Here is a 27485-nt window from a genome sequence, read left to right on the forward strand (position 1 = left end):
GAAAATTGAAGGAAACCTCAAATTTCAAAGGCTCGTTCAATATTTTCACATATTTTTTATCTAAAATAATCAGATATATGGGCATAATGTTACTGCTGAACTGATGAAACGAAAAGTCGGAAGTAGTTCAGTGTAAAAGCTATTCAGTTTGCTTTTTAGCACTAATCATATCATATGAGAAGACGTAGAAACATTTGTTTAGAACGTTAAACTTATACACGGAGGTCGTGGGTTCGATTCCCAACCATTCGTCTTCCTATTTCTTATTTGGTTGAAACATTTGTCAAATCACCTAGACTAGGTAGTGGTGCCAGTGCCTGAAACAGTCCTTATTTTCAAATATTGTTTATTTATTCATAGTTTTCTCGTACAGGCTGTACTTTTACTTGGTTTATCCATTGTGATACTTATAATCAGTTTGAAGTCGATGCCGAGCGCTCAAACAATACAAAAATATAAATATAATTTTATATCATAAACACAAAATTAAATTAGAAACAAACCAAATCTAATTTAATATAACTGTTTGGGTACGGTATCGACTTCAAACTGATTTTAATACTATTCAAACTATTTTATTTTAAAAGGTTTTTTTGTGTTAAAAATCTAAGTTTGATTATATTTTGAGTTGTTCTTTATGTCTCTTTTTATAGCTATATTATAATTTTATTTTCGATTATGATAACAATGTTTTACATACTAAACGTAAGGTCATAATAGATACAAGAAAAAATGTCTTGATCGTTATAATCGATCAATGTTCAATCAAACTATAAAATCTAAACCAAGTTCTCAGCAATAAATTGTATTGTTAATAGAATACGTACAGTAATTAAGACTGGCATAGTTATGATACTTTATTTAATGAATATAATTTAGCTATTGGTTCTACACGTTTAACTAGTAAAATAAATCAAACATTAGAAATATATTCCTCGTAGGTGCAGTAACATTTTATTTAGTCCTAATTACTCGGTTTATTTTGTTCTTTGCAAGACTGCAAAGAAAGAATAAGACGACCTGAAAATCTAAATGAAAAATAATTATATTCGATTATTATTTAATTAATTCGAATAACATTATACCATAGTTAAAGTTGATAGCGTCAAAGGAAACAACTTTCCAGCTGTTAGTATTATTGGCCTTTTAACACGCTCCATCAGTATCAATAGCTCTTTGCGGATACTTAAATCCGACATGTACCAGTTGGATAAATATAGAGCTTGACCTATATCTGAACTCTAAAACGTTTTTATATTGAATAACTTAGTACTAGTATTTTATAAATATTTTGAACCTCTGTCATTACATTGTGACCGAAACTACAATAAATAGAAACTTGAACTACCATACAAGCCATGTAACTCAAAAGATGTAAACCATACGTTATAAGCATAAAATAGTTCGAAGTATCCGGAGAAAACTAAAAATAAAATTAAAGATTAAGAAGTAATTAAAGCATTACTAAAAAGTGATATTCGCAGTGGATGAACAGAGGATGATGAAAATAATATGAGCACCTCACATATACACAATATTTATTTATAAGTAACGTGTTGAATTACTATTTGTTTTTAAAACAACTACAATTCTTCACAGAATTGATTCGTAGATTTATAGAGTGTGAAAAGTTTCCAACGGGATGTTGCGTCATTCGTTTACAAAACATCCGCCAATTACTTCAATCATGTTGGAGATAGAAATCTAGTCCTCACTCTTTACTCTAAAACACCTCATAAGTGATCAATATTGATAAGGTCTCATTCTATTTTGATGCTCCTCAAACCAACACTCAATCTTTTTGGCTATAAGACAGTGCTTAACAGCAATATACTAGTCATAGTAAGAACTTGATCGTTGACTCAAGATATTAATCGAGAAAGTGTCCCTCTCACTACTTCGCCGATGGTGTTTTGCGTATACTGTCACTAATATGGATACTGTTGCTCGTGAATCGTTAAACGGACACTACCGCTAACCGAACTCTAATTCCAACTCAATTTCCAAGCATATGCACTTTTTTGAGGCTTATTATTTGGGCTTATAATGTACCTGTTGCAATAGGGCTGTCGCTGGAAATCCAAAATACAGGTCAAAGGCGACTATTAATTTATAAACAAGAAAATTTGGGAATGGTATTTCCTTTTTTAAAACTTTTACTACTTTACCACTAAGATTATGGTAGCACTGGAATTAACCTATTGTTGATGGAGTTCCTTTTATTAACTTTACAGTGATTGTGTTTATAAATCGAAAAACATCTTCTTTTTCGATGTATTTAATTGTTTATAGCGTGGCTCATGGGCCATTCAAGATCTTCGACATTTTATTGTCGAACACTCACCGTTTTTTTTTCCTAGTCCGTTTGAGGAACCGTACTTGCGAACCTTACAGAAAAGTGGAAGGTACAATAGTTTAATATAGTCTGCGGTACTAGGTCTAAACTTGAGTTGTTGAGCAAAAAAGTTGTTCCCAAAAGGTTCTTATAAATTGTGCGGTTTACATCAGTAGTTATATTACAGTTTGATGAATTCACGTGTTTGAGAGATTTACTTGGTTTGATAATTTTTTTATTAATTACATCTTACATTAGATATGCTTAGTATAATCTTAATTTATACATTATTTTATTACTACTGTTCTGTTGTACTTGCATTAATACATAAGCAAGGCGGGTACGGGATTAATACATCAGTATTTATTTCCCAAAATTGTTGATAATGAGTACTGATTAGCTTTTCTTTTTTCTCGGCGCTAGCGGCTCTACGTGGCACCGATGATCTCTTCATTAGACTGAAATTTTTATCCGGCGAGTGACTTTTTTAAGTTCGGAAACAAAAAGAAGACATACGAAGCCAAGTCTGGAGAATATAGTGGATGAGACAGCAATTCGTAGCCCAATTCAATCAATTTGGCCGTGGCGAGTGCGGTGGTGTGAGCCGGTACGTTTTCATGATTAAACAGCAGTTTTTTTTTATGCCGTTTCTTTGGCTATTCGTCGTCGGAATCGGCCCAATAATTCAGCATAGTACAGCCCTGTGACCATTTTGCCTTTCTCCAGATAGTCGATATACATCACACCTTACGAATCCCAGAAAACGGAGGTCATCACCTTTCCAGCCAATAGCACAGTCTTCGCCAACTTCAGAGCAACTTCACCGGGCGAAGTCCACTGTTTCGACAGTTCTTTGGTTTCTGGTGTGTACCAGTAGATCCATGTTTTGTTGATGATCATGAAACGACGCAAAAACTCCTTCGGATTGCGCTTAAACCTTATGCCAACTTAAAGGCTATAGACCACGCCATATTTTTAGATGCCTACTGTCTCAGTCAGCTCGCACACCTTCAGTCGGCGTTCTGCCAATACGAGATCGTGATTTTTTGTCATGTTATCATCAAATACCGATGTGCAACCACAGTGAAACTCGTTAAACCAATTTTTGACGGTCGCCATAAAAAAATAAGTATCACCGTATACATCATCCAGACGCTCTTTGATTTCGCTGCGCTATTTCTCTTCCAAAAACAAGAATCGAATCACCAACCGATATTTCTCTTTTTTCCATTTTTCTAAAATCCGCGGAGACGTCCGCTTCCACATGATTCGGCTGAAATTTGATCAGTCAGTACTCGTCTACTAGAATTTACTACACGATAGTAAATTTCTCTTGCGATATTGGCGCCACCGTCGGTGAGGCTAAGTACTTATCGGACCACCTTCCTATATGGTATAAAAAAGTACTTTATTTCGAATCACTAAAAGGTCAAACTGTAGCTGTGTCACTATACTACGCTATATCCAATAACCGGACAAACTGAGTAAATTGATACGAAAAGACTATTTATTATACAAGGTAGCAGTCAAATCATACTGCTGCGTGACAATGTGCTTGAATTAAATTAGAATAGGAAGTTATCTGGCCCACCAGCTTCAAAAGATCTGACTCGTCGTTGACTTTATTTCCCCAATTCGTTGCTGTCTATATTTCTCTGTGAAATAAATTTGATGAAAAATCTCTACAAACTAGGTCTAAAAAAACTATATAATAAATTATTGTTGATTGAAACAAATTTGATAAAATAAATACTATTTTGATAAGTTTATATTTATAAGTTTACTCAAACGGAGAAGCAAAAGCAAGGTAGGGTCCCATCAGGCTTATCTCGCCGTTATCTATTAAGCTACTATAGCCACTTATAAACACACCGTATTTCCAATTTGCTTTTCGAAATCACGATTCAATAAACAATCATACTCCACGGAGAAACAGCAGTTACTGAAAAGACATTTTCAAAAACGAAATACTGCCCTGGTATATTCCTGGGCAATCTTTAACTACTATAAGACTAATTTATAAGATGATCAAATTGTTACTGCGGGACTATTGTCAGTTACTAGAGTTGTATCTTTATAATATGAAATTTACACTTTCGCATAAAGGGGTAATATCCCAGCAATAAAAATCAGTACTTGAACCATATGCCGCTGTTACAGCCATGGCCAAGAACATGGACTAGGAACTGAAAAATTCAGCTATATACCTCTAAATATATCCATATTAATTTTATATTGCGAAGGATAAAAACCTAATTATATCACTTGAGAAATGTTCATTTCAGAACATCAAACAGAATCAGCGATATACCTCGGCATCTACCTCAATGGTAAGTTAAAATGGAAACATCATGTGGGGCAAAAAAATTAAGCGTAACAACTGTACTGGTAGCACAGTTAGTATTAGTCGAAATACCTGATCTAAGATTAAGAGATTCATTTATCAGTCAATAATAAAGCATATTTGTACCTATGAAGTTTAAATAAGGGGTTTCAGTAAGACATCAAGCCCACTAGTAATCCACTGCTTCGATGGGAAACAAAATTATCAATTAATCACCAACGTTTATTGCAAAATTTGACAGAAGGTAAAATGTTAAGACACATTAACATGGAAATAATACAGCTATTAAATAACGTGTCGGAAATCAAAAGATTGAGGCAAATCAGACTACACAAACTTACACAGTATGACAAACTACTGAAATCAGGTGTAATACCGATAGATTGTAAAATATATTTATTTACGAAGAAAGACACAGAAGAGTATCGGAGGCAAACGACAAAAAATTGCATACTAGCTAAAAACTTAACTTAACTTCCATTACCAAATTTTGTTATATTTTAATTAAGGAAGCGTTGAAAGCATCGAATTTAACATGATGGATCAGTTGTTTCACAAAATACAAAGTCTTTGTTTTATGGGCAGTTTATTATATTGACGTTATTGACATTAATTTCTTACATTAACTCGTCGCATTTCGGTAATATTTCAGTATACTTAGTATTATATAAGGTATATGAGTTATAAACCAATAATTTCATTATATTAAATTTTAATAGGAATTGATAACTACTATACTTTTAGACTTAGATCAATTCTCAAACAAAACTAATGCGGGATATGCATCAGTATACATTTTCCAAACGAATTAAAACTCGTAAAGAAAAGAAAAAATGTAATACTATATACATACCAAAATCAACTCGAATCCAGTAAAGCAAATAACCGAAATGCTAGCAGCGAATTGACTTAGTATTCCATAGCTGAAAATATCTTCAATAATTTCCGTTGCACTAAAAAAAGTTCAATATTCTGCACCGAAACAAATCTTTTGCGCAAGTATTACTGGCGTTACCGTATCAATTCAACATGAAACGAGACATTTCTTTTAATATCGCTTTTTATTCTAGAAGAATGCTAATAATAATAACAGGAGAATTACTGCAAAAACTACCAAGAAAGGGAATTATAAAATTCACCAACTTGATCAATACAGCATTTAGATTAAAACTTGTCCCAGACATTTGGAATAACCTGGGAAGTCAGCAAACAAAATAAAAGCCTATAGACCTATATAACTGCTACCATTAATATCTAAGGTTTTTGAAACTTTTGTTGAAAAGAGTAAAACCAATCATAGAGTGAAAAAACCTAATACCAACATACCAGTTTCGGTTTATTAACAAGCACTCAACAATTGATCAGGTCCACAGATGTTATTGAAAATACCTACGAAAGTAAAAAAGTATGCTCAGCTATATTTTTAGATGTAGCACAAGCTTTCGATTATGTTTAGCATGAAGGCCTTATTCATAAATAAGTTATTCATAACAGAAAATGCTACCGAAACAACATACCGAACTATTAAAATCATACATTACAACCAGAATGTTTAAAGTCAAACAAGAAGAAGCTTACTCTACAATAAAAGGATCTAAAGCAGGTGTACCACAAAGAAATGTACTGGGGCCAATGCTTTATCTACTCTACACTTATGATATACCACAAACAGAAAATATTACGATGGACATTTACTGATGATACTGCGATTATAGCTGTCGGAGACAATAGTGAAGGAGCCTCACGAAAATTACAAAAGGCAAGTGATAATATAACCAAACGAATTAAAACTCGTAAAGAAAAGAAAAAATGTAATACTATATACATACCAAAATCAACTCGAATCCAGTAAAGCAAATAACCGAAATGCTAGCAGCGAATTGACTTAGTATTCCATAGCTGAAAATATCTTCAATAATTTCCGTTGCACTAAAAAAAGTTCAATATTCTGCACCGAAACAAATCTTTTGCGCAAGTATTACTGGCGTTACCGTATCAATTCAACATGAAACGAGACATTTCTTTTAATATCGCTTTTTATTCTAGAAGAATGCTGGTTGTAATTCAGATTTTGTAAGTGGTCTTTGAGAATTTTTAGCTCTTGACAAATAACCGTGCAAAACATTGCGAATAACACGTCTACGGTGGTGTTCAAACTTGCAGAAATAAGCAGCATTACACTCTGGTAAACATATGTCGCAATATAAATTATTAAATTTGCCATGCTCCATGGAAAATACGCTGGTATTACTAATCTGAAAAATATTAACAAATATGGAATAAATTATTATTTATATATTGTTTGAAATATAGCCTAATTAATATTAATATATTATTATATTATTTAAAACAAAGAATTTATCTATAAATTCAAATTACACCGTATTGGCATTTTATATTAATAAAATATAATATCATGATTTTAATGCAAACAGTTTTATATAAGTAACAACAGCTTTAACCAAAAATATTTTCTTATATTATTATTGACTCATTATTAATGGTCTTTTTAATTTAGTATTGATTTCTTGGAAATGTTTGCTTCAACAAGAAAAATGTCTTGTTCCTGCTATCTTTAGACAAGAGATATAAACAAATTGGTGACTGGACAGATTCACTTTATGGATGCTGGACAGACAAGAAAAAATGACCGAATATTTTTCCGAAAGGATTGAAAAACTAGAAATGAAAAACATTAGGCCTGTGGCCCCAAAAACCCGGAATGGCAAATAAAGATATCCGAATAGCAATTTGGAATACTAATGGAATCCAGCAACATCACGCTACCCTACATGTATTCCTAGATATGCAAAAAAATAGATATTTGCCTAATATTAAAAACCCATTCAACAAAAGAATCCTTTATAAAATTTAGAGGATATACATTTTATCATACCATACATCCAGCTAACACCGCAAGAGGAGGAAGTGCAATAATAATAAAAAAGAACAATTCCCACCATCAAGAACCCGGGCTCAGTATAGCAGAAAATCAGGTAACAGCAGTAACTAAGCTAAGTTCAGATCATACGCCAGTGATTCTGACGTTGAGCGAAAATATAATAAGAAAAGAAAGAAACCCAACGTTAACAAACAAGAGAACAGACTGGGAAGAATTTGCTGAAGAATTGAACAAACAAATTCAACTAAATGTACCCCTCAAGATAACTGTACAATTAAATTTTGAAGCAGAAAAATTCGTAGTATATATTCAACAAGCTGCTTGGAATAATACTCCGGAAATTAAGAGTATAACTATAGGAATTAATTATCCAAAAGAAGTGATGGAAATGGTAACTGAAAAACATAAATTACGCAAAAATTGGCAACAAACAGAACACCTGAAAATAAAAATAGTTTAAACAATATAAGAGAAATACTGGAATTTAAGCGCTCATGTCTACACAGTCCACCTATAAGAGACCTATGTGGGAATTGGGCACGTGACAATCACCCAAAAGCAGAAACATTTGCTGAATATCTAGAAAATACTTCAAAACCAAACGAAACTAACATTTAACATAATTTACCGGACATAGAAGCTGAAAATTCGATGATTGAATTAGTCACGCTGAAAAAGTTAACCAAAGTTATTAAAACTAACAGTAACCCCAGGAAATCACCAGGCTACGATTAAATAACAGGAGAATTACTGCAAAAACTACCAAGAAAGGGAATTATAAAATTCACCAACTTGATCAATACAGCATTTAGATTAAAACTTGTCCCAGACATTTGGAATAACCTGGGAAGTCAGCAAACGAAATAAAAGCCTATAGACCTATATAACTGCTACCATTAATATCTAAGGTTTTTGAAACTTTTGTTGAAAAGAGTAAAACCAATCATAGAGTGAAAAAACCTAATACCAACACACCAGTTTCGGTTTATTAACAAGCACTCAACAATTGACCAGGTCCACAGATGTTATTGAAAATACCTACGAAAGTAAAAAAGTATGCTCAGCTATATTTTTAGATGTAGCACAAGCTTTCAATTATGTTTAGCATGAAGGCCTTATTCATAAATAAGTTATTCATAACAGAAAATGCTACCGAAACAACATACCGAACTATTAAAATCATACATTACAACCAGAATGTTTAAAGTCAAACAAGAAGAAGCTTACTCTACAATAAAAGGATCTAAAGCAGGTGTACCACAAAGAAATGTACTGGGGCCAATGCTTTATCTACTCTACACTTATGATATACCACAAACAGAAAATATTACGATGGACATTTACTGATGATACTGCGATTATAGCTGTCGGAGACAATAGTGAAGGAGCCTCACGAAAATTACAAAAGGCAAGTGATAATATAAATAATTGGAGACAAGCTTGGAAAATAAGAAATAATGAAAGTGAATCTGTACATGTGCAGTTCACCTATAAACAGACCGTACAAGCACCTATAACATTAAATAATACTATCATTCTCGATGCAAAACTTCGCTGGAAGGAACATATAAAGAAGGAAAGAAGAGAACTGGAATTGAAATATAAGAAAATGTACTAGCTAATTGGAAGAAAATCACAATTATCAGCATATAATAAATTACTATTATATAAGCAAATATTGAAACCTATATCGACATACGGAGTTTAATTATGGGGATGTTCTGCAAAGAGTAACATTAATAAAACACAAACTTTTCAGAAAAAAGTCCTGAGAGGTATTGTGGGTGTACCCAATTGTAACCATTGTAACCATTCCATTGTGAGACCTTCAGATACCCACAGTCAGTCAAGAAATCTCACACGAATATTGAAATATTACCAACTATTGGATACCACCAGAACAGGACACAGGCTCAAAAGAATCAAACCATCTGATCTTGTGTAGTGTTGTGTAGTGAGGTGCATATATTATTCAGCAGTGACATGTATAAATATTACTTCACCAGAGACTGAGTTAGGGCAGATGGGTCCTCCTAGTTATATACCTAGATTTAAGTTATCATAAAGACAAATTGTAGGTTAGACGGAGACGACTAGTAAAAATATATTAATTAAATAATTTAAAAAAATTATTTTAATGCAAACAGTTTTATATAAGTAACAAGAGCTTTAACCAAAAATATTTTCTTGTATTTTTATTGACCCATTATTAATGGTCTTTAATTTAGTATTGATTTCCTTAAAATGTTTGCCTCAACAAGAAAGATGTCTTGTTCCTATCATCTTTAGACAAGAGATATAAACAAATTGGTAATTGAACAGATTCACTTTATGGATTGATTGACAACTTTTGTCGACTTGCTAAAACTTAGTACCCTTTTGGACAAACAATGGTTTAACTAACTCCATAAAATATACCTCACAATGTTAATTTTAAAATTTCATAATAATTTGAAAATTACTTCATTTTATATTGTATGTTATCGTTTATTATCTTGCATTGTTATTATTGAGTTCGTTACTTCTATACCTGCCTTTAAATGTTTTAAAAAATGTATAATGAGTTTGAGGAAAAGTCATGTTTGTTTTTTCATATTGCCTAAAACGTATTTATTCATATAAATTAAATTAATGATGTTGATCCTTTTCAATCTTTTCTGGTAAAATCATGATACTGTCACTGTAGAACTAACATTTCTGGAGAAAACCTGAACAAGTAATTTTCTCAGGCCCCTTCTGAAGCGAGCTTTATACCAATAAGAATTAAGAAAGAAGGTTTGCGGAGTTTGGTAGTGGAAGAAACTATGGGCAAACGGAGCCCGATCCAGACTATACGGTGGATGCATTAAAACTTTTTAAAGCCATTTTTTTTCAATTCAACCATGACCATTTTGACACATTATTTATTTATTAGTTGATCATATATATATATATATATATATATATATATATATATATATATATATATATATATATATATATATATATATATATATATATATATATATATATATATATATATATATAGGCAAAATTTTCGTTAAGCCGATTAATATATATATATATATATATTATGAAAATAATTCTTTCTTGTCCAACAATATACAACAATATATATATATATATATATATATATTAATCGGCTTAACGAAAATTTTGCCTCCTTTTTTGAGATAACGAAGGCATCAGAGGCGTGACATTTGGCACGGTTAAAGGTATATATATATATATATATATATATATATATATATATATATATATATATATATATCTGTTGGTAACCGTGCCGGCTAAGGATCTAACGATAGTGACGTACTAGGATCGAATCGAATTAAGTGAATGTTCGATTGTTACATTTGAAATGATATTAAAACGGAAAGTGATTAAAACATTATTAAACGAAGTTGTATAATTTAAGCAGTATTTTGTGTTGCTTTCGATTTTTTCCGTATTGTTGGAATTATTAAAGATGTATAGCAAGTTGGGATAAAAATAGTATGGTCATGTAAAGTTATATTTTTTTTGGCGAGATTTTTTGGAATTTTTTGTCGAGAAAACAAACAGACAGAGTAGACATTGTATTAACGATAATTCTAAAGGTTGATGAATTTCAGATTTCATTAGTAAATGTATTTCTTAACAAACCTCTAACCGAATATTGCATATCCTAAATACGTTAATTTGTGCATCAAGAGATAAAATGAATATTGTATAGAATATTAGCAGTTGTAAAATAGTTTCATAGAATTTTAATTGAGACAAAAGCCATAGAAGAAAAATTACAAAAGAGCTATCTGCAAGGACGAGATCAAAGAGTGAAATAAGCAGAACAACACAATTTAATTTAAAAACTTATTGTTTTAGGTGAGAAATATGGATAAAAAAACAAGTACTATATGAATACATAAATGAAATAATGAAAATATGCAAGATTTAAAATAGTACTAACAATATAATTTGCATAATTGGAACACATAGAACATGGATGTAGACATTTTAAAGCATTGATAAATAATTAAGGTATTTAATGATTAACGCAATAAGATATGTGACATTTTATTCTTTTAATATATATGCCTCTTTTATATATGTCAAATATTAATTTCAAAATTGTTTCATTCATATATTCTCCGTTTTAATATAAAAACATGTATTACTTCATTTATTATTCCATACTTATGTTTATAACATAAAAATAAAGAGAGATCATGTATATTTATATTTAATGCTCCTAGTTTGTTACAGTTCTGAAAATAATCTTACTTATGATAATTTGTTATAATGTTCAGTAATGTAGTAATTTACACTTATTAATACATTATTTATTATTGAAAGTTAATGAAAATTAGATTTAATTCAGTGCAATTTAAAACATGTTGGTAAGTGTTAGTTCTTGAGATAGTTTGCATATATTTTAATCTCTTTTAATATACAGACATTTATTATTTTGTTTAATGTTATGTATCAAGTACATTTCTGGTCTTGTATTGGAAATACTGCAAAAACAAGTTTTAATAACATATCATTTTTTAATCTGTCGTTTTACTCTATTATGAGAGAACCATGAATAATTTACTACATTCTGGTCGAATTTCTGCCACCGGACGATCACTAGTTAATACGATAAATTTATTTACCTTCTAGCATCCGTTGAATCCAAAATAGGAAAAGAATTATATGCGACCCATGCAACAAATACAGCACATCTATAATATTTCATTACATATTGCGTCATATTAATAACATTTTCAATTTCTTTCCGCTGATCGGCGTTCATCTGATATAGAAGCTGATTCTCAAAGATATTTTCTATCATTGCAATTTTCTTATTATTGCAAAGCAAATTCGTCACCTTTACCAATGAATTTATAACAGAAATCATGAGTAATAACGTTTCAATTATCTTCAAGTGTTGTGTAAATTCGATGACGACATATGCCAGCATTGAGAGAGCGTAACAAAACATAGACAAGAAGAGTACAGCAAACCGTGTCGCATAAAAAAATTTATTGTAAGATGCTCTTGGAAATACACCAATTAGCGTCAAAACAGTTCTGTCCACATGATAACTGTCTTTTAAATCTAAATCCTGAAATAAAACATAACATTATATAATTAATAACAATGTATATAGGTTATGAAATACGTAGAGTTTAAGAAAAAGACCTTTTAATTTACTTGAAAACTATATTATGTTAACGGAGAGATGTGACGACTTATTCAATTTATTATTTCAACAACACAATTTCGATATAAACGAAATCCTTAAAATGCAAAAAAACCCGTTACCGCCTAACATTTGTCGTCGAACAGCTTGCCGATTTCATAGAATATCCAGTGCCGCGCAAAAAATATTAGTCGCGTTTTGTAACACCTCCTTTCTTGTCCTACCTACACAACTTATAGTTGTAATTCACTCATTTGTGAGTATCGCATTGTGCATTGGTCTCTCAGTTTGTGTTTGATGATATTTTGAATTGCTTATGCCCAATTTTCCATGTTATAGCGTGTATACAATTGTTTCCCAGGTTCTTATTCCTCTAAAACCCTTTGGTCGGAGCACATCTTGAAATGTAAGCTTTTCTACAATTTCTAGTGCACTATATGAGCTTACATCAACTTCAATCAACTTCACAGGAATCCATGGAGTAGGGATGTTTTCAATCCATTAATATTTTTTAATTCTAATAAGAGACCTTGAGCACATTCAATCCAGCATTGGCGACCTCACAGCTTTTGCTCGGACTCCACTTAATTACGTCAAGGAATGCTTTGAGTAACCGCGGAAGGAAGGCCAATACAGCATCAACCCGTCTTTTTTTCTTGCTAAATTAATTAATTCCATTTAATTGAATAGAAAGTTTAACAAACAGTTTAAAAACATGACTAAGGACATATTACCACCCCGATTGCGTGTAATTCCAGTTCCGTATTAGTCACTTTATATAATATATATTGTAGTATTTCTCTAGCATTATCTCATCTTTAGATAAAATTTATCGATCTCTTTAAGAAATGAACTTTACCTCGAGAAACCATACAGCATTGATCGGAACAATGGAACGAACGAAAGGAACAATATCTGGAGAATTCTGGGACCGAGATGGGACTTTTAGTTTTGTTTTGATGGAATGTTTTCTAACATCAATTGACCGCTTTGTTGTAATTTGTTGAATTGTGCTGAAAAATTATTTAACCATGCCTTTTGGAGTCCTTTGTGGTTTTACTTTAATTCATAGTTAATCATTTGTAGTTGCTAGCGATCCTCAGTTATGGTTTTATTTGAGTTTACCAAATATATTAAATTTGCAGAAAAATTATGTTATCCATTCAAAGTAATAGAGTTATCATCAGTAATAAAACGATGAAACAATTTCACCCAATGTTGATGTTTTAGAAATCTCGATAATTTAGATAATACTTGAAGTTTTTAGGAGTCTTCATCAAATAATTCTTCAATTTAATTCACTTCACCATTTAAATGTATCAAATGTGTAGGTCGCATGTTGTATTACAAATCAAAATCATCACTTCCAAATGCAAACCGCTTTCTACTAGCTTAGCTAGAGCACGGCACCCACTAAAATACAATACACTCTGAATTGAATTCTCAATAACAGCTCTTTTATGGAGAACAAATTGTTTTTGTGAGAACACTACATTGTTATAAAACAGGTAGTAATAGTAGGTAATAAACTTACGCCAAATTGTGTAAAACGCTTCAGGTTGATTATAACTTATTTCATAACTATCGGAAGGACTATGATAATTGGGAAGCGATAATTTATCCTGATAAAAGGCGAAAAGGTGTTCGCCAAGGAGATCCATCCCTCTGGCGTCTCTGCACTGCTTTTTAACATAGCATTCTATACTACTAACTCCTTGATCAATCATTTGTGCTGATTATAGCATTAACTTCGCTGATACGAATATTGAGGCTTCCAGCATTCTTCATGACGAACTATGCACCGCAGACAATATGGCTTGAGAATTAATTAAGAATAGACCAAAGTCGTGCCAACTGACGGATCACCTGCTATTATAAATCTTAACGGGATGCAGTTGGATCAAGTGCAGCAATTCAAGTACTTGGTATAAGTAATACAGAAGAAAAAATGGCATCTACCACCGAAGTAATAAGTCAAATCATCTAAGCTGTTTTCTAAATGTGTGTGGAAGAGAAGTAGTATTGCCGTCAAGACTATAATCCGCCTTTTTCGAACGCTTATCTCTCACATTCGACTCTGTTACAGTCAAGCATACGCAAACTTGAAACTTGTAACTGAGAGTACTAACAGCGTTTTTAGAAAGTTATAAATTTGACCTTAGTTTTGAGATTTGTCAAGTTATTTAATTCACTTAATTTCTTTGTGTCCTGCTAGCTCCTGCTGTATTTCATGTGCACAAACTCGTCGCATTCTAAACCTATCCACTTCATTTCCAGTCATTCTCGAACGCAATTATTAACGAACCAATACGACTATTACAAATTTCTGCCTCTCAGTCAGATCACTGTAGTTAGCACGTCAAATAGCTAGCCGTATATTTGATTGACTTCGGCGTTCCACTTCACTTCTCTTGATACTGTTTGGTACTTTTAATAAATGTAAAGAAAATTCTCGTGCACTAAATTTGTGTGTAAATACCAACAATATATTTACAAAATATTCTTTCCCATAAACAGACACTACATATTTCAACTCCATTCTTCGTAAATGTTCACTTTACTGCAATTAGATTAACCGGAGCACTTAGTTATATCATATTTAATATATAGTCTATCCAAAAAAGCAGTGAAAATACGCCATCAACATACTTAATGTATTGCCTATCGGCAATATTTTGCTTCTCATTTTATTCCATTTAAAATGAGATACGATACTGCCTGATACACTCGAGCACGTAAACGAATGAATGTGTAAAATTCGTTTGGTTTTCAAATGTCTGCAAAATTCTTCAAAAATTACGTTAGAATGTATGAAGAGAGGATGAATACTAACTGTTTTGTAGTTGTGGTAAACAACAACTAAACGTAAGAAGGTATATAAGTTCTCTAATGAAACTGAAATACATTACTTGGATATATAAATGTTAAGTAAGTGTATTAGGCCTCCAGGGGATATCACTATATTAAAAACGCGCTAGAACTCTACGTAAAATCAATCAAATAACAATGTAAATATAATAAAGCAACTCTAACCTATAAACTGTGGTGGTCGTATGTTTAACTGTACTTTAAATTTTTCGATAATATATGCATTAGATGCACTATTATGTTAAAATAAATTATATTTAATAACATTTTTGTTTCGTTATTTTATTTAGACTAGAACTTTGTTATATGTCAACGCCAAAATAAATTAAAACTCAGAGTTGATGCGGCAACATGGCAACATTTTGACGTCATAAATTGAGATGACGCATATTCACTGCTTCTTTGGATAGACCATATATATACATACCAACAAATACGTTTATTGGTGAAATATAAATCGTGGTAAACTATTATACATCTTCATTGTTTAACACATTATATAATCTAATCGCGATTTGATGATATTAGCCGCCAGTTTTAATCAGCATTCAACATTTTTAGTCACAAAATAAAATAATAAATAAATCCACACATTAACAATCAACAAAAATGTCAATCCTTTATGACAGTGACACTTTGTATTAAAAACAAAATTGTTGTTTTTACTATTTCCTTCACAAATATTCACCATTGGCATATTTTCTCACCATACAGACTTTCCCTGGACTTCCATAAAAATTTCAATGGCAAAATTAGTCAAATGGCTCCAGCCGTTTTCGAATTTTAGTGAGACTAACGAACAACGAACGAACGCAACTTTTTAACGAATATTTATATAGATTAGTAAATTATAAAATTAAATAATATAACTATATTTATAAATATATGACTACCTAATAATTAACAGATCGGTGATATTATAACTTAAAAAAAATACCTTTCCGTTCTCCATTAGTTATTTTTGTTACAACTTAGATACCCCAGAAAATATTTTATAATGATTCAGTTTTGATTGTATTTTACCGAACATGAACAGGTGTGAATAGCAAATATTGGGTTTTGTGTTATTATGGCATCAATTAATAGTCTGATAATTATCCTAATTGCTATGTAGGATAATTCTAGAAAGATGGAAATTACCCTTCTTAAAATTTTCAGGTTTCATATCTAGTCAGATTTATACCGCGGAAATATTTCAATATAAGAAGGTGGGGAAAGGTATTTAAAAGGGTTCAAATTATATGCTATATTAGATAAACGGGCAGAAATATTAACGTTTAAAACAGAAATTACTCTTATTATCATTTTTAATTGCATTTTTAAACTTCATACATTTCTAAAAATTTTTATATGCGGATGATGGTCGTTATAAATCAAGTCAAGTTGTTTATCAAACCAACCTGCTCGTAACTCGTTAAATTCTCTGGTTCTGAAATATCTCGACATAAAACAATAGATTTTCATTTAGTACTATTGAATATATATCGTGTTTATATAAACTCTGGAATCATGGAAGGCCCAAAATTGCACTTCCGATATTTCTTACTTTTATTGTTTCATTTTATGAAATCTGATGCAGTCGCTCAAACTCTTTTAAAAACTCGTAATAATGCTGATGCGTCATATAATTAAAAGTAATTATATTAAAAGTTAATTTGATATTAAAGACAAGGAATAGTCTGGAGGAACAAGTTTAAACATAATAACTTGTAAGGCTTATGGGACGAAAACCCAGCATAAACTCTCAAAGAACATTCAGGCTGATAGAGATAATCCAAAATAAGGGACAATACATATTTCAGGAATGGACTAAAAATGCCATTTCGAACCGTTTCAATATCGCGGTTTCATCATTTGCCAGGCAAAAACGTTTTCTATAACAGGTGAATTGAAAAGTCCCAGGCCTGACACATAGATGGCGATACTAGAACTAAATCCATATGTTTTTTAGTTAGCTCTAACCCTCGAAAGATGCGTGTATAAATTTGACAGCTGTCGGATCATTAGTTTGCCGATTATAGCATTTTGAGTGAAGCAACTTTTGTTATTGTGAAAAAAAAAGATAACAAGGAACTTCGCTTGTTGATAAACTATTGCTTTTTGAAGGGAAAAATACAGTTGAAGTAAAAACTTGGCTTGATGTCGAGTTTCCGGAGACTGCCCCAGGATAATTAACCATTAACGATTGGTATGCTAAGTTTAGACATGGTGAAATGAGCACTGAAGACGGTGAACGCAGTGGACTCCCAAAAGACCGTAAATTGAAATTGAATGAAATAGCAAACACTCTAAAGATATCAACTGAACGTGTACAGCATACCATTCACGAATATTTGGGTATGAGAAATCTCCGAGCAAAATGGGTGCCGCGCGAACTCGCTTTTAACCAAAAGCAACGATGAGTTGATGATTCGGAGCAATGCTTGAAGATGATAGTAATAAACCCGAGTTTTTGCGTCAATATGTGACAATGGATGAAACACGGCTCCATCATTTCACTCCGAAACCCAATCAACAGTCATCCGAGTGGACTGCACACGACGAACCCGCTCCAAAGCGTGGGAAAACGCAACAGCCGGCTGGCAAAGTTATGGCATCTGTGTTTTGGGATTCGCATGGAATAATTTTCATTGTCTACCTTGAAAAAAGAAGGACTATCAACAACGACTATTATATAGCGTTATTAGACCATTTGAAGGACGAAATCGCCGAAAAACGGCCGCATTTGAAGAAAAAGAAAGTGTTGCTTCACCAAGACGATGCACCATGCCACAAGTCAGTGAAACCAATGGCAAAAATCCATGAATTGCACTTCGAATTGCTTCCTCATCCGCCGTATTCTCTAGATCTTGCCCCCAGCGACTATTTCTTGTTCTCAGATCTCAAAAGATTGCTTGCTGGGAAGAAATGTTCGTTGAATGAAGAGGTGATCGCCAAAATTGAGGCCTATCTTGAAGCAAAGGACAAATCGTACTACAAAAATGTGTATCACCTTGAAGGGATTTATGTTGAATTAAAAACTAATTTTGCCAAAAAAATGTGTTTTACTATGGTAGTAATGTTGTTAATGTACTGTGACTAGCAATGAATTGTGGAACTGCTACGATAATTCCAATCTCAAATAGCCATGGGTTTGCCCAGGAGAGCCATCCCCATAGACACCAAAGCAGAATGTTAACGGCTATAAAATCCTGCTATGTATATGGTAGGATCAGCAAGGTGCGGTGTATTAGGAGTAAAACAAATAAAACAATTACTGCAGTTATATGCACTGTCAATTGAACAGATTGAACGACGTGTTGTTACAAAAAAGACTAACAATAGCAACATCATCTTCTTGGATAACAACACTTAGCCACACGTTACAATAATTGTGAAGAATACTCCGTTGCAGCTCGAATGGGAAGTTCTGCGGCTTTCGATGTGTTCACCAGAGACAGTCTTCTGATTATCGTATTATTCTGAATTTCAGTCGAGTAAAGATTTACTAAGAATAAAGTTGAAATATACAGGGTCCGTTTATGGTAAAGCATAGTTTGTAAACGTATTTCATATTTGTTATCACTTAGCCACAAATTTAGTTTAAGTACCTTTACGTTCATTATTAACAGTACCAAAGAGGAAACCACTTAACTTAGGTCGTCGAACTCCAGTCCCAACCAGCAAGATATATAAAATTATAATAATGATAATGTGTTGGTATATCACAGTTGTGCTCGGGGTTGACTGGAATCGAATTGGATAGGTTTAGAATACAACGAGTTCGTATACATCAAATACAACAATGGCAAGCACGACACAATGATATTGAACGATTGCGAAGACGCAACAATTCAGTTATAATTGAATATATGACAATGGTCTGTCAGTATGGTCTGAAATATGACAATGGTCGTTAAAATTCAGCAGTGAATCTGCTGGGTTATGTTGTGCCGGTGAAAAAGCAAAATTGCCACAATCAATCCCACCACCAGATCACTTATCTCTCTGGAATCACTTTCTGGGATGGGAAATGATGTTAACCCCTTCTTGACCAAGAACACAAAAATATAACAGTTATTTTCGAATGACATAGTTTGGCGAAACGCACATTGTACGTGACAATTTCATGACCGGTTTTTTTGACAGACACAAGGACAATTTTATCACTTACTAGGAGAGCTATTACCACTATCAGATAGAGATCATGAATTCTTAGAAACTTATTTTATGAGCAATACCTATACGAAAAGTAATAGGCAATGTGCTTGCAAACCAACAGTGAAGCGAACTACGGCCCAAGAACTACAAATGTATCTTCACCAGAACAAATATTTAAACAAATATTATAATATAATTCGATTGAATGCCATGTGACAGCCATAATATCGTTACCAAACCTGACAAAACACCTGCCGGTGAACAATATGTTGCATATGATTGGTTGAACGCATATTATATAGTTTCGCACGATAGTTTCATAGTTCAAAGGCTCGTATTTCGATGCGAAATATATTTAACGATACTCTTTCTCTTTGAATATTAGTTCATCTCAATACGAATACAATTATCAACATTAAGACAATTAGTCAAATTTAAAGTTGAGGAACATTATGTCTTCACTATATAACTTAAAATAATATAATTAAACGCTTTTAACTGAGGTATTGAAAACATTAAAGTTAACGAAAGAAATAAAACAAAGCTGATGTCAAATGCAGCATATTTCAATATCAAATTAACAGCATTAAAGTTTCCTTTTTACCAACGAGGGTTTAACTGGACTGGCCCTACAGTTTAACGTGGGCTCGGTATCAAGTCCTCGGCCTTAAGCCTAACGATTGGCCAGTGACCAACTAGGAGATCATCCCAGAAGACATCCGATCTTACCCAGCCTGGTTACTGGCGTGATTGGGGTGGTTATTCCTTGTCGGATTTTCCACTGTTGCCTATAAAGAGATTTACAATTATAATCACAAACATAAAGTATATCCATGCCCCATCCCAACTACTTGTGACTATAAGAGCGTATGCTCATATATACAATATTGTCCGTTACAGTATTAGTAGACAATCCTTACCCATTATTACATATAATGTACATAATGTCGCAAACGTACATGCTTACACATGAAATTTTTAAATAACCACTAGGAGTCATGAAATTAATATTGATATACAAAAATTTGGCATGTACCCCTACCAAACAGTATTAGATAAATATAGTTAAATTTTACATTCTTTGTCATTATATGAGTTTAATTTAGGTCTGTATATTAAAACATAACAAAATATATGCAAGCTATCTCAGGAACTTAACATTTTTTAAATTGCATTTAATTAAATCCAATTTCCATTAAGTTTCAATAATTAATAAAATATTAAATGTAAATTACTACACCAATGAACATTATAACAAAGTTTCAAAAGTAAGATTATTTTCAGAACTAAAAAATATATTCAGAGCATCAAATATAACTATACATAATCTCTTTTTACTTTAATGTTATAAACTTTATTATGTATGTTATGTTAAATGTATTGAATAATAAATGAAGTAATGCATGTTTCTATATTAAAACAGAGAGTATATGTTATGTATAAAACAATTTTGAAATTGATATTTGACTTTAACATACATATTAAAATAATAACGAACACAATTAGATAATTTATTTTTACATTTTAGAAATGTTTGTTAAAGGGATGTATTTACCATCATTAAATTAACTATTGATTTTCCAACACTTAGGTCTATACAGTAAATAATCGAAATAATTCAAGAATTAAATGCCATATAGACACATATGCTACGATATTGTATTAGTCCAATGTTGTATCCCAATTAAAATTGTATGACACTATTTTATAACTGTTAATATTCTGGTATTCATTTTAACTCTTGCTGCAAAAATTAACGTATTACCTTATTACTTGCAATATTCGGTTAGTGATTCATTTACTAATGAAACTTGAAATTAATCACAAGTCAGTACCACCAAAATTTACAGAAAAATCCTTCAAAATTACTTTAGTGCAATGATATAATATGTCTCCAGAACCCTATTAATTAATTAACCCTATTCCCTCCAGAACCCTAGTCCTTAATCAAGAACAATTTTTCTTTTTTGTTTTTCTTCTCCAGACATCAAATTAAATTAATATTGCGATTTCGAAAATCGAAATATCTTGTAAACAAAGAAAACAGACAATTCTTGTTTTTCTCAAGGGATAGAGATATGGGATAGAGATTTGGAGGCGGTAGGTGCAGAACTCCTTCTTGTGGTGGAACAGAATAGCCTCAGTTTTGTTCGGGTTTATCTGCAGCCGTCAGAATTTGTACCACGCTATCGCTTGGTTCAGCTGTACTTGGAGTCTGTTACGACTAGCCTCGGGACAGTAACCGGTTGTGAGAAAGCGGTATCACCTGCATAAAATGCCATGTGGGAAAGTTTGTGGAGCAGGAAATCAGCCATATAAAGGTTGAATAGGGGCTAGTGAAGCACCTTGAGGGACTCCTGCGGAGATCTGTTTATGAAAGGAAATTGCGTCACCGATCCTCACTTGAAGGACCTACCGTCCAAGTATGAATCTTAATATTAATATTAGGAATATTAGGTCATTCGGTAGACCTAGCTGTTTCACTTTGGATATTAGACCGTGGTGATCTTGATCGAAAGCTTTGGAGACATCTAATAAGATGGCCTCAGGATGGAATTAATAAAGTTAACAAGTTCTGATAGTTGCTTGCTAGTGAGGGTCTTTAGAGGTTTGCTGTTACACCATCTGGGCCTGGAGCTATTTTAGAAGACAGACGTTTTATGGAGAGCTGAAGGTCTCTGGGGGAGACTATGTTTTTCAGAAGATGAACTGACTGGGAGCCTTTCCTCTTTAGAGAGTGGATAGTGTCATTTATAATGGCAAATGTGTGTTGACGTGGACCAATAGATGAATTGCACTTCATTTGATTCTCGAACGAATTAGCGAGGAACCCGGCTTTTTCCGGATTTGTGAAGGCGATATCCGTAGAATCATCCTTCAGAGGAATCATCCTTCAGATGATTTCGAATTTTTCCCCATTACGCTTTTGGCGGCACGCCAGAGGTCATTTGGGTCAGTGGGGTGCCTAGATTTTGAAGAAATAATTCCCACTTCTTCTCATTTCAGGCTCTAACCCTGTCCCTGACTTCTCTGATTGCACGCGGTGCCATGCGTTTATCCTCGGGATTCAGAGTGGCGCGAGCTCTTCTCGCTAATCGGTTCTTGTACCTGATTAGTTCTTTTATTTCTCTAGGCAGGTTAAATTGAAAAGGTTCAGGGGCACTTGTTTTAGTAGCTCTGTCTGCGGATGATTGAATATCTAGAGTGAGTTTCGAGACTGCTTTTTCTAGATCGTCTGGAGAATTTATACTTGGGATAGGTTCTGTCCGCTGAAGCTCGAGTTGAAACAAACTCTAGTCGGTAGTTTTCTTGGGTTTCAAAGCAACGGAACTCAAGGGAAAGTCGCTGATAGTGAGGAGGATTGGCCTGTGGTCGGAATCGAGGTCTTGGAGTACTTGCAGATCAGAAGCTTTATTCGAAGTTTGATAGATGAAAAAGTCAATTATTGTTGGTCGATTGGAGGAATAATGAGTTGGTTCGCTTGGAGCAATTAATCCAAGTTACATCTCGTCTATTATCCCGGCGATGCCCGCACCAGCAGTGTTTGGTCTACAAGCGGATCGTCTCCAAACTGGATGGTGTGCATTAAAATCACCCCCGATGAATTTGGTCCTATTTCCTTAAAATAATAACTTAAATTCATCTTCAGTGAATCGATAGTTTTTCCGATAGATTGATGTGAATTGAATTCGCCTGCTATTTGTCTCGATTGCTATGGAGGTGTGTTCAAGGCTTGAAACAGACTGCGATTGCAGTTGGATGTGCTTGATGTTATTTTTAACTGCGATGGCTGTGCCACCGCCGTGGCCTGTTGTTCTGTCGTTTCGATAAATTGAATAGTTTGGAATCTTAAATAGGATGGAAGGTTTTAGAAAGGTTTCATGCAGAAACAATATGTCGACATTGTGTCGACAGTGCGGTGATAAGTTCCCCTCTCTTACCACGCACAGAAAATGCATTCCAGGGCATTACTGTTAATGATTGCGAAGGGAATTAACCATAGCGGGCCGATAGTAATTCATCCAGTAGCTGGGTACTGATGGTGTTGAAAATGGTCTCCTTGATCATCTGAAGATGCTCATGAGAGTATTTCGCCAATGAGGATCGAGTTTACGATGTTGCGGAAGGAGCACCCAGATGACTATTATCCTGAGTTTCTCACACATGGGTGGGAGGAGGGATTGGTCTTTTTGGTTTGGTTGCTTTAGGGACTGGTCGGCATTTGCATCTTGAGTAATTTGGGACAGGTACGTGAGTCATGTTTGCCTGCGTACTTGACGCAGGCCGGGGTAGCTTTACAATTCGCCGATGAATGGCCGAAAATTTGGCAGTTAAAACATTGGACGCGCCTACCATTGCTGCGTTGTGTTTGTACTTTTACCACCTGATGCATTAGACGGTTGACCGCGAAGATACGGCGTTCTTCTCGGGGGACGACTACTTGCACGATGACAATTGGCTTTCCCCTCTTCCTTTTCCACCGTTCGACGTGGATTGGATTAAATCCGAGCTTCATGAACGCGGGTCGGATTTCGTCAACTGATATACTTTCGAGAACGCCCTTGATAATGGTCCGGAGATGTCGTTTCTCCGGTAGGCAGAAGGTGTGATAGCCGTATTTGCAATTATTTAGGACGTTTATCATCATTCTGTAGTCGTTAGGTGTGGGGGAAATACCACAACTTCGGGCTTAGTTTCCCTGGATTCGAACTGTATACCCTGGAATGTCAGGATGCGAATCACCTCCGAGTACGCCTGTTTATCGAGAAGAATAATCGGTAGGACTCGAGTTTTTTTGGAGCTAGCTGGAGTTGGTATGGGGATATTATTATTTTGTGTTGGATTAGCTTGATATTTTGTGCTTATTATGGTGTGATCCATCGTGTCGCGTTAATTCGCTGAGAAGCGGAAGAAGATGTGGTAGCTATTGCAATATTACTGTTAAACAAAGTTTCATGGGCAGACTCACCCCAACTTTGATCCACAGCTTGTCTCTATGCCTGTTGTTTTCTGCTGCTGTTTAGGTTCGGGAATTCATCATCTGTTGTCGATTTCAGTCTTCTCTACCCTTTTTTGTCGTACCCCTGTCGGCGGACAGGTTGGAATTCTCCTTCACTATCAGAGCTTGCTTCGTTTTCCGATTTTCCGGTATCGATCAGTTCATAATCAGTTTCGCCGGTCGTCATCCTCGTGTTGATCAATTGCGATACTTGATTTTTTAGTATCGCAAGCTGAGCTTCTAGATGCTTAATGTGTTCGTCGGGCCTTTTGGCTGCACTTTTTGTTGATTTTAATAATTTTGAAGAGGCACTTGATTTTGGCCGCGCCTATTGGCCGGCCATTTTCACAGAAAACTACAATTGTGCTTTGATTATGCACTATTTCCGTAAACGATTACGGTACAATATTAAATTCACGTACCACTAATCACACTGAAGTCACGCTTGACCCTACTATACCAAAAAGAAACAGAGATTTAACTTAACTAAACAGGAAATTTTAGGGAAATTTTTCACGAAGTCCAACATCTAGATGTCGCTAATTTTAACTTATTACTTGCTTTGATCGCTATGCTAAAAACCGCGACGGGATCTAATTGACCCACTTCATTTTTAAGGTACGTTTGTTGTTTATTTATTTTGTGCGCCATTTTCAGTATGCCTGACGTAAGGATCTCCCATGTATTACCTATGAACAAGTTTAGCGTTCATTTGCCATCAGAGGGCGCGACTGACAGTATGAGTAGCGAAAAATTTAGAATATTTTATTAACAATAATAGCAATAACAGAAATAGTAAAAATAAAAATGCAATATAAGTTTTAAAATACATTCTATTTGAATATATGTAAAACTTACATTGCAAATGTTATTTCAAATGAGAATTCTTAGAATTTTCTATGTTTAATAACAATATATTTTACTAACAATACATTAAAACGTAAAATAACAGACTTTTTTTTTTTATTACTCTTCGTGAGTCCACAATCTGCCCTATTGGCAATAAGTATTTCTTCTGTTTATATTATATATACATGACATGTAGAAAATCACTTCATTAAGCAATCTTCTGTATAAAATATTATCTTAATTAATTAATCTTATTCTAATGCTTATTCTAAACTCTACATATGTCCAGTAATCAGATCAGGTGGTGTTAAACGTTTTAGTCTACGCACTTCACTATCACGTCGCATATTTAGCTGATTAGCGAGTACATTGGGATGCACTGACACTCTTTTGAAGTACTCCACACAAACACGTTGGATTACACTCGTTATAGGTTCTAGAGGAATATCGCGTTGTATCACTTTATTTGAAATATAGTACGGAGCATCAACAATGGCACGCAACACCTTATTTTGGAACCGTTGAATGATGGATATATTGGATTTGCTAGCGGTACCCCATAGTTGAATTCCATATGTCCAAATGGGCTTGAGTATAGACTCATACAGCAATACCTTGTTATCTAATGATAACTTGGATTTGCGCCCAATGAGCCAATACATTTGATATAATTTTAGTCCCAGTTGTTTCCGTTTAGAGAGTATGTGCTTCTTCCAGGTTAGGCGTCGATCTAAATGCATACCAAGATATTTAACATGCTCTGCTTGGGGGAGTTGACGATGATTGATATGCACTGGTGGACATGTTCTTCTACGCAGGGTAAACGTTATATGCGTGGATTTTGATTCATTGGCTTTAATGCGCCATGTCTTCAACCATAATTGTATTTGCTCCAGGTGGGTTTGTAGGTTTATTGATGCTGTGACTGGATCTTCATGGGATGCTAAGATTGCTGTATCGTCTGCATATGTTGCCACAGTAGTTATTTTTGTGGTGGGCAGATCAGCCGTATACAGAAGATACAGTACTGGACCCAGTACACTACCTTGCGGAACTCCTGAATATATGGGATTTAATTCGGTATGTTCATCGCCTTGATTTACTATAAAATGTCTGTCAGTGAGATACGATTTTAGTAGCTGATAGTCCGGATGAGGGAGAAGTTTCTTTAGTTTAACCTGCAAGCCCGTATGCCATACTTTGTCAAAAGCCTGAGATATGTCTAGGAAAGCAGCCGAACAATATCTTTTGGCATTTAGGTCAGCGTTTATTTGGTTTACAAGTCTATGCACTTGTTCTATAGTCCCATGCTTATTGCGAAAGCCAAACTGATGTTCTGGAATAATTTTTCTTTTTTCTATTATGTAGTTTAGTTTTTTTATGTATAATTTCTCGAAAACTTTCGAGATTATTGGTAATAAACTTATAGGTCGGTAGGAGGTCACATCTTCTGGTATTTTTCCTGGTTTAAGTATCATTAATATTTTAGCTACTTTCCAGATACTAGGGAAGTAATTAATTCGTAGCATAGCATTAAATATATATGTTAATAGTTTTATAGCCTTTTCTGATAGTTCTTTTAAAATTTTGCCAGTAATTAAGTCATAACCAGGAGCTTTTTTAATATTAATCTCTCTCATTATTGTATGTTTAACTTTTTTGACCGTTAATTTCTCGTGCGGTAAATCCATTTGAAATGGCGAATCTAAAAAGCTAGTAATTTTATTTTCGTCATCTTTATGTAGCTGAGACTGGAAAGGTTTAAAAACATTTTTTAAGTGTTTTGAGAAAATGTCGGCCTTCTCTTTATTGCTTCTCGCCCAGTTATTTTCGCTTGTTTTAATAGGTGGGTTATGCTGCTGGGATCTCCTAAGCTTTTTT

At 33.7% G+C, this 27485-nt stretch overlaps 1 protein-coding gene across 1 annotated transcript; it reads right to left on the bottom strand.

Moving 5' to 3' along the window:
* Positions 1–843: 843 nt before the first annotated feature.
* On the bottom strand, positions 844–24401 carry LOC143204809 (odorant receptor Or1). Its single transcript, XM_076417697.1, has 10 exons — positions 24008–24401; positions 22771–22991; positions 12219–12670; positions 6671–6934; positions 6509–6608; positions 5695–5756; positions 5533–5632; positions 1298–1423; positions 1086–1241; positions 844–1028 (listed from the first exon to the last, which is right to left on the bottom strand). The coding sequence occupies exons 1-10, from the start codon at positions 24399–24401 to the stop codon at positions 978–980; spliced, it is 1926 nt and encodes a 641-aa protein (XP_076273812.1). The 3' UTR covers positions 844–977.
* Positions 24402–27485: the final 3084 nt, after the last annotated feature.

This window comes from Rhynchophorus ferrugineus, unplaced genomic scaffold, assembly GCF_030347505.1.
Source record: "Rhynchophorus ferrugineus isolate W39M unplaced genomic scaffold, kcgeb_rfMv2 rfM1, whole genome shotgun sequence".
NCBI classification, from domain to species: domain Eukaryota; kingdom Metazoa; phylum Arthropoda; class Insecta; order Coleoptera; family Curculionidae; genus Rhynchophorus; species Rhynchophorus ferrugineus.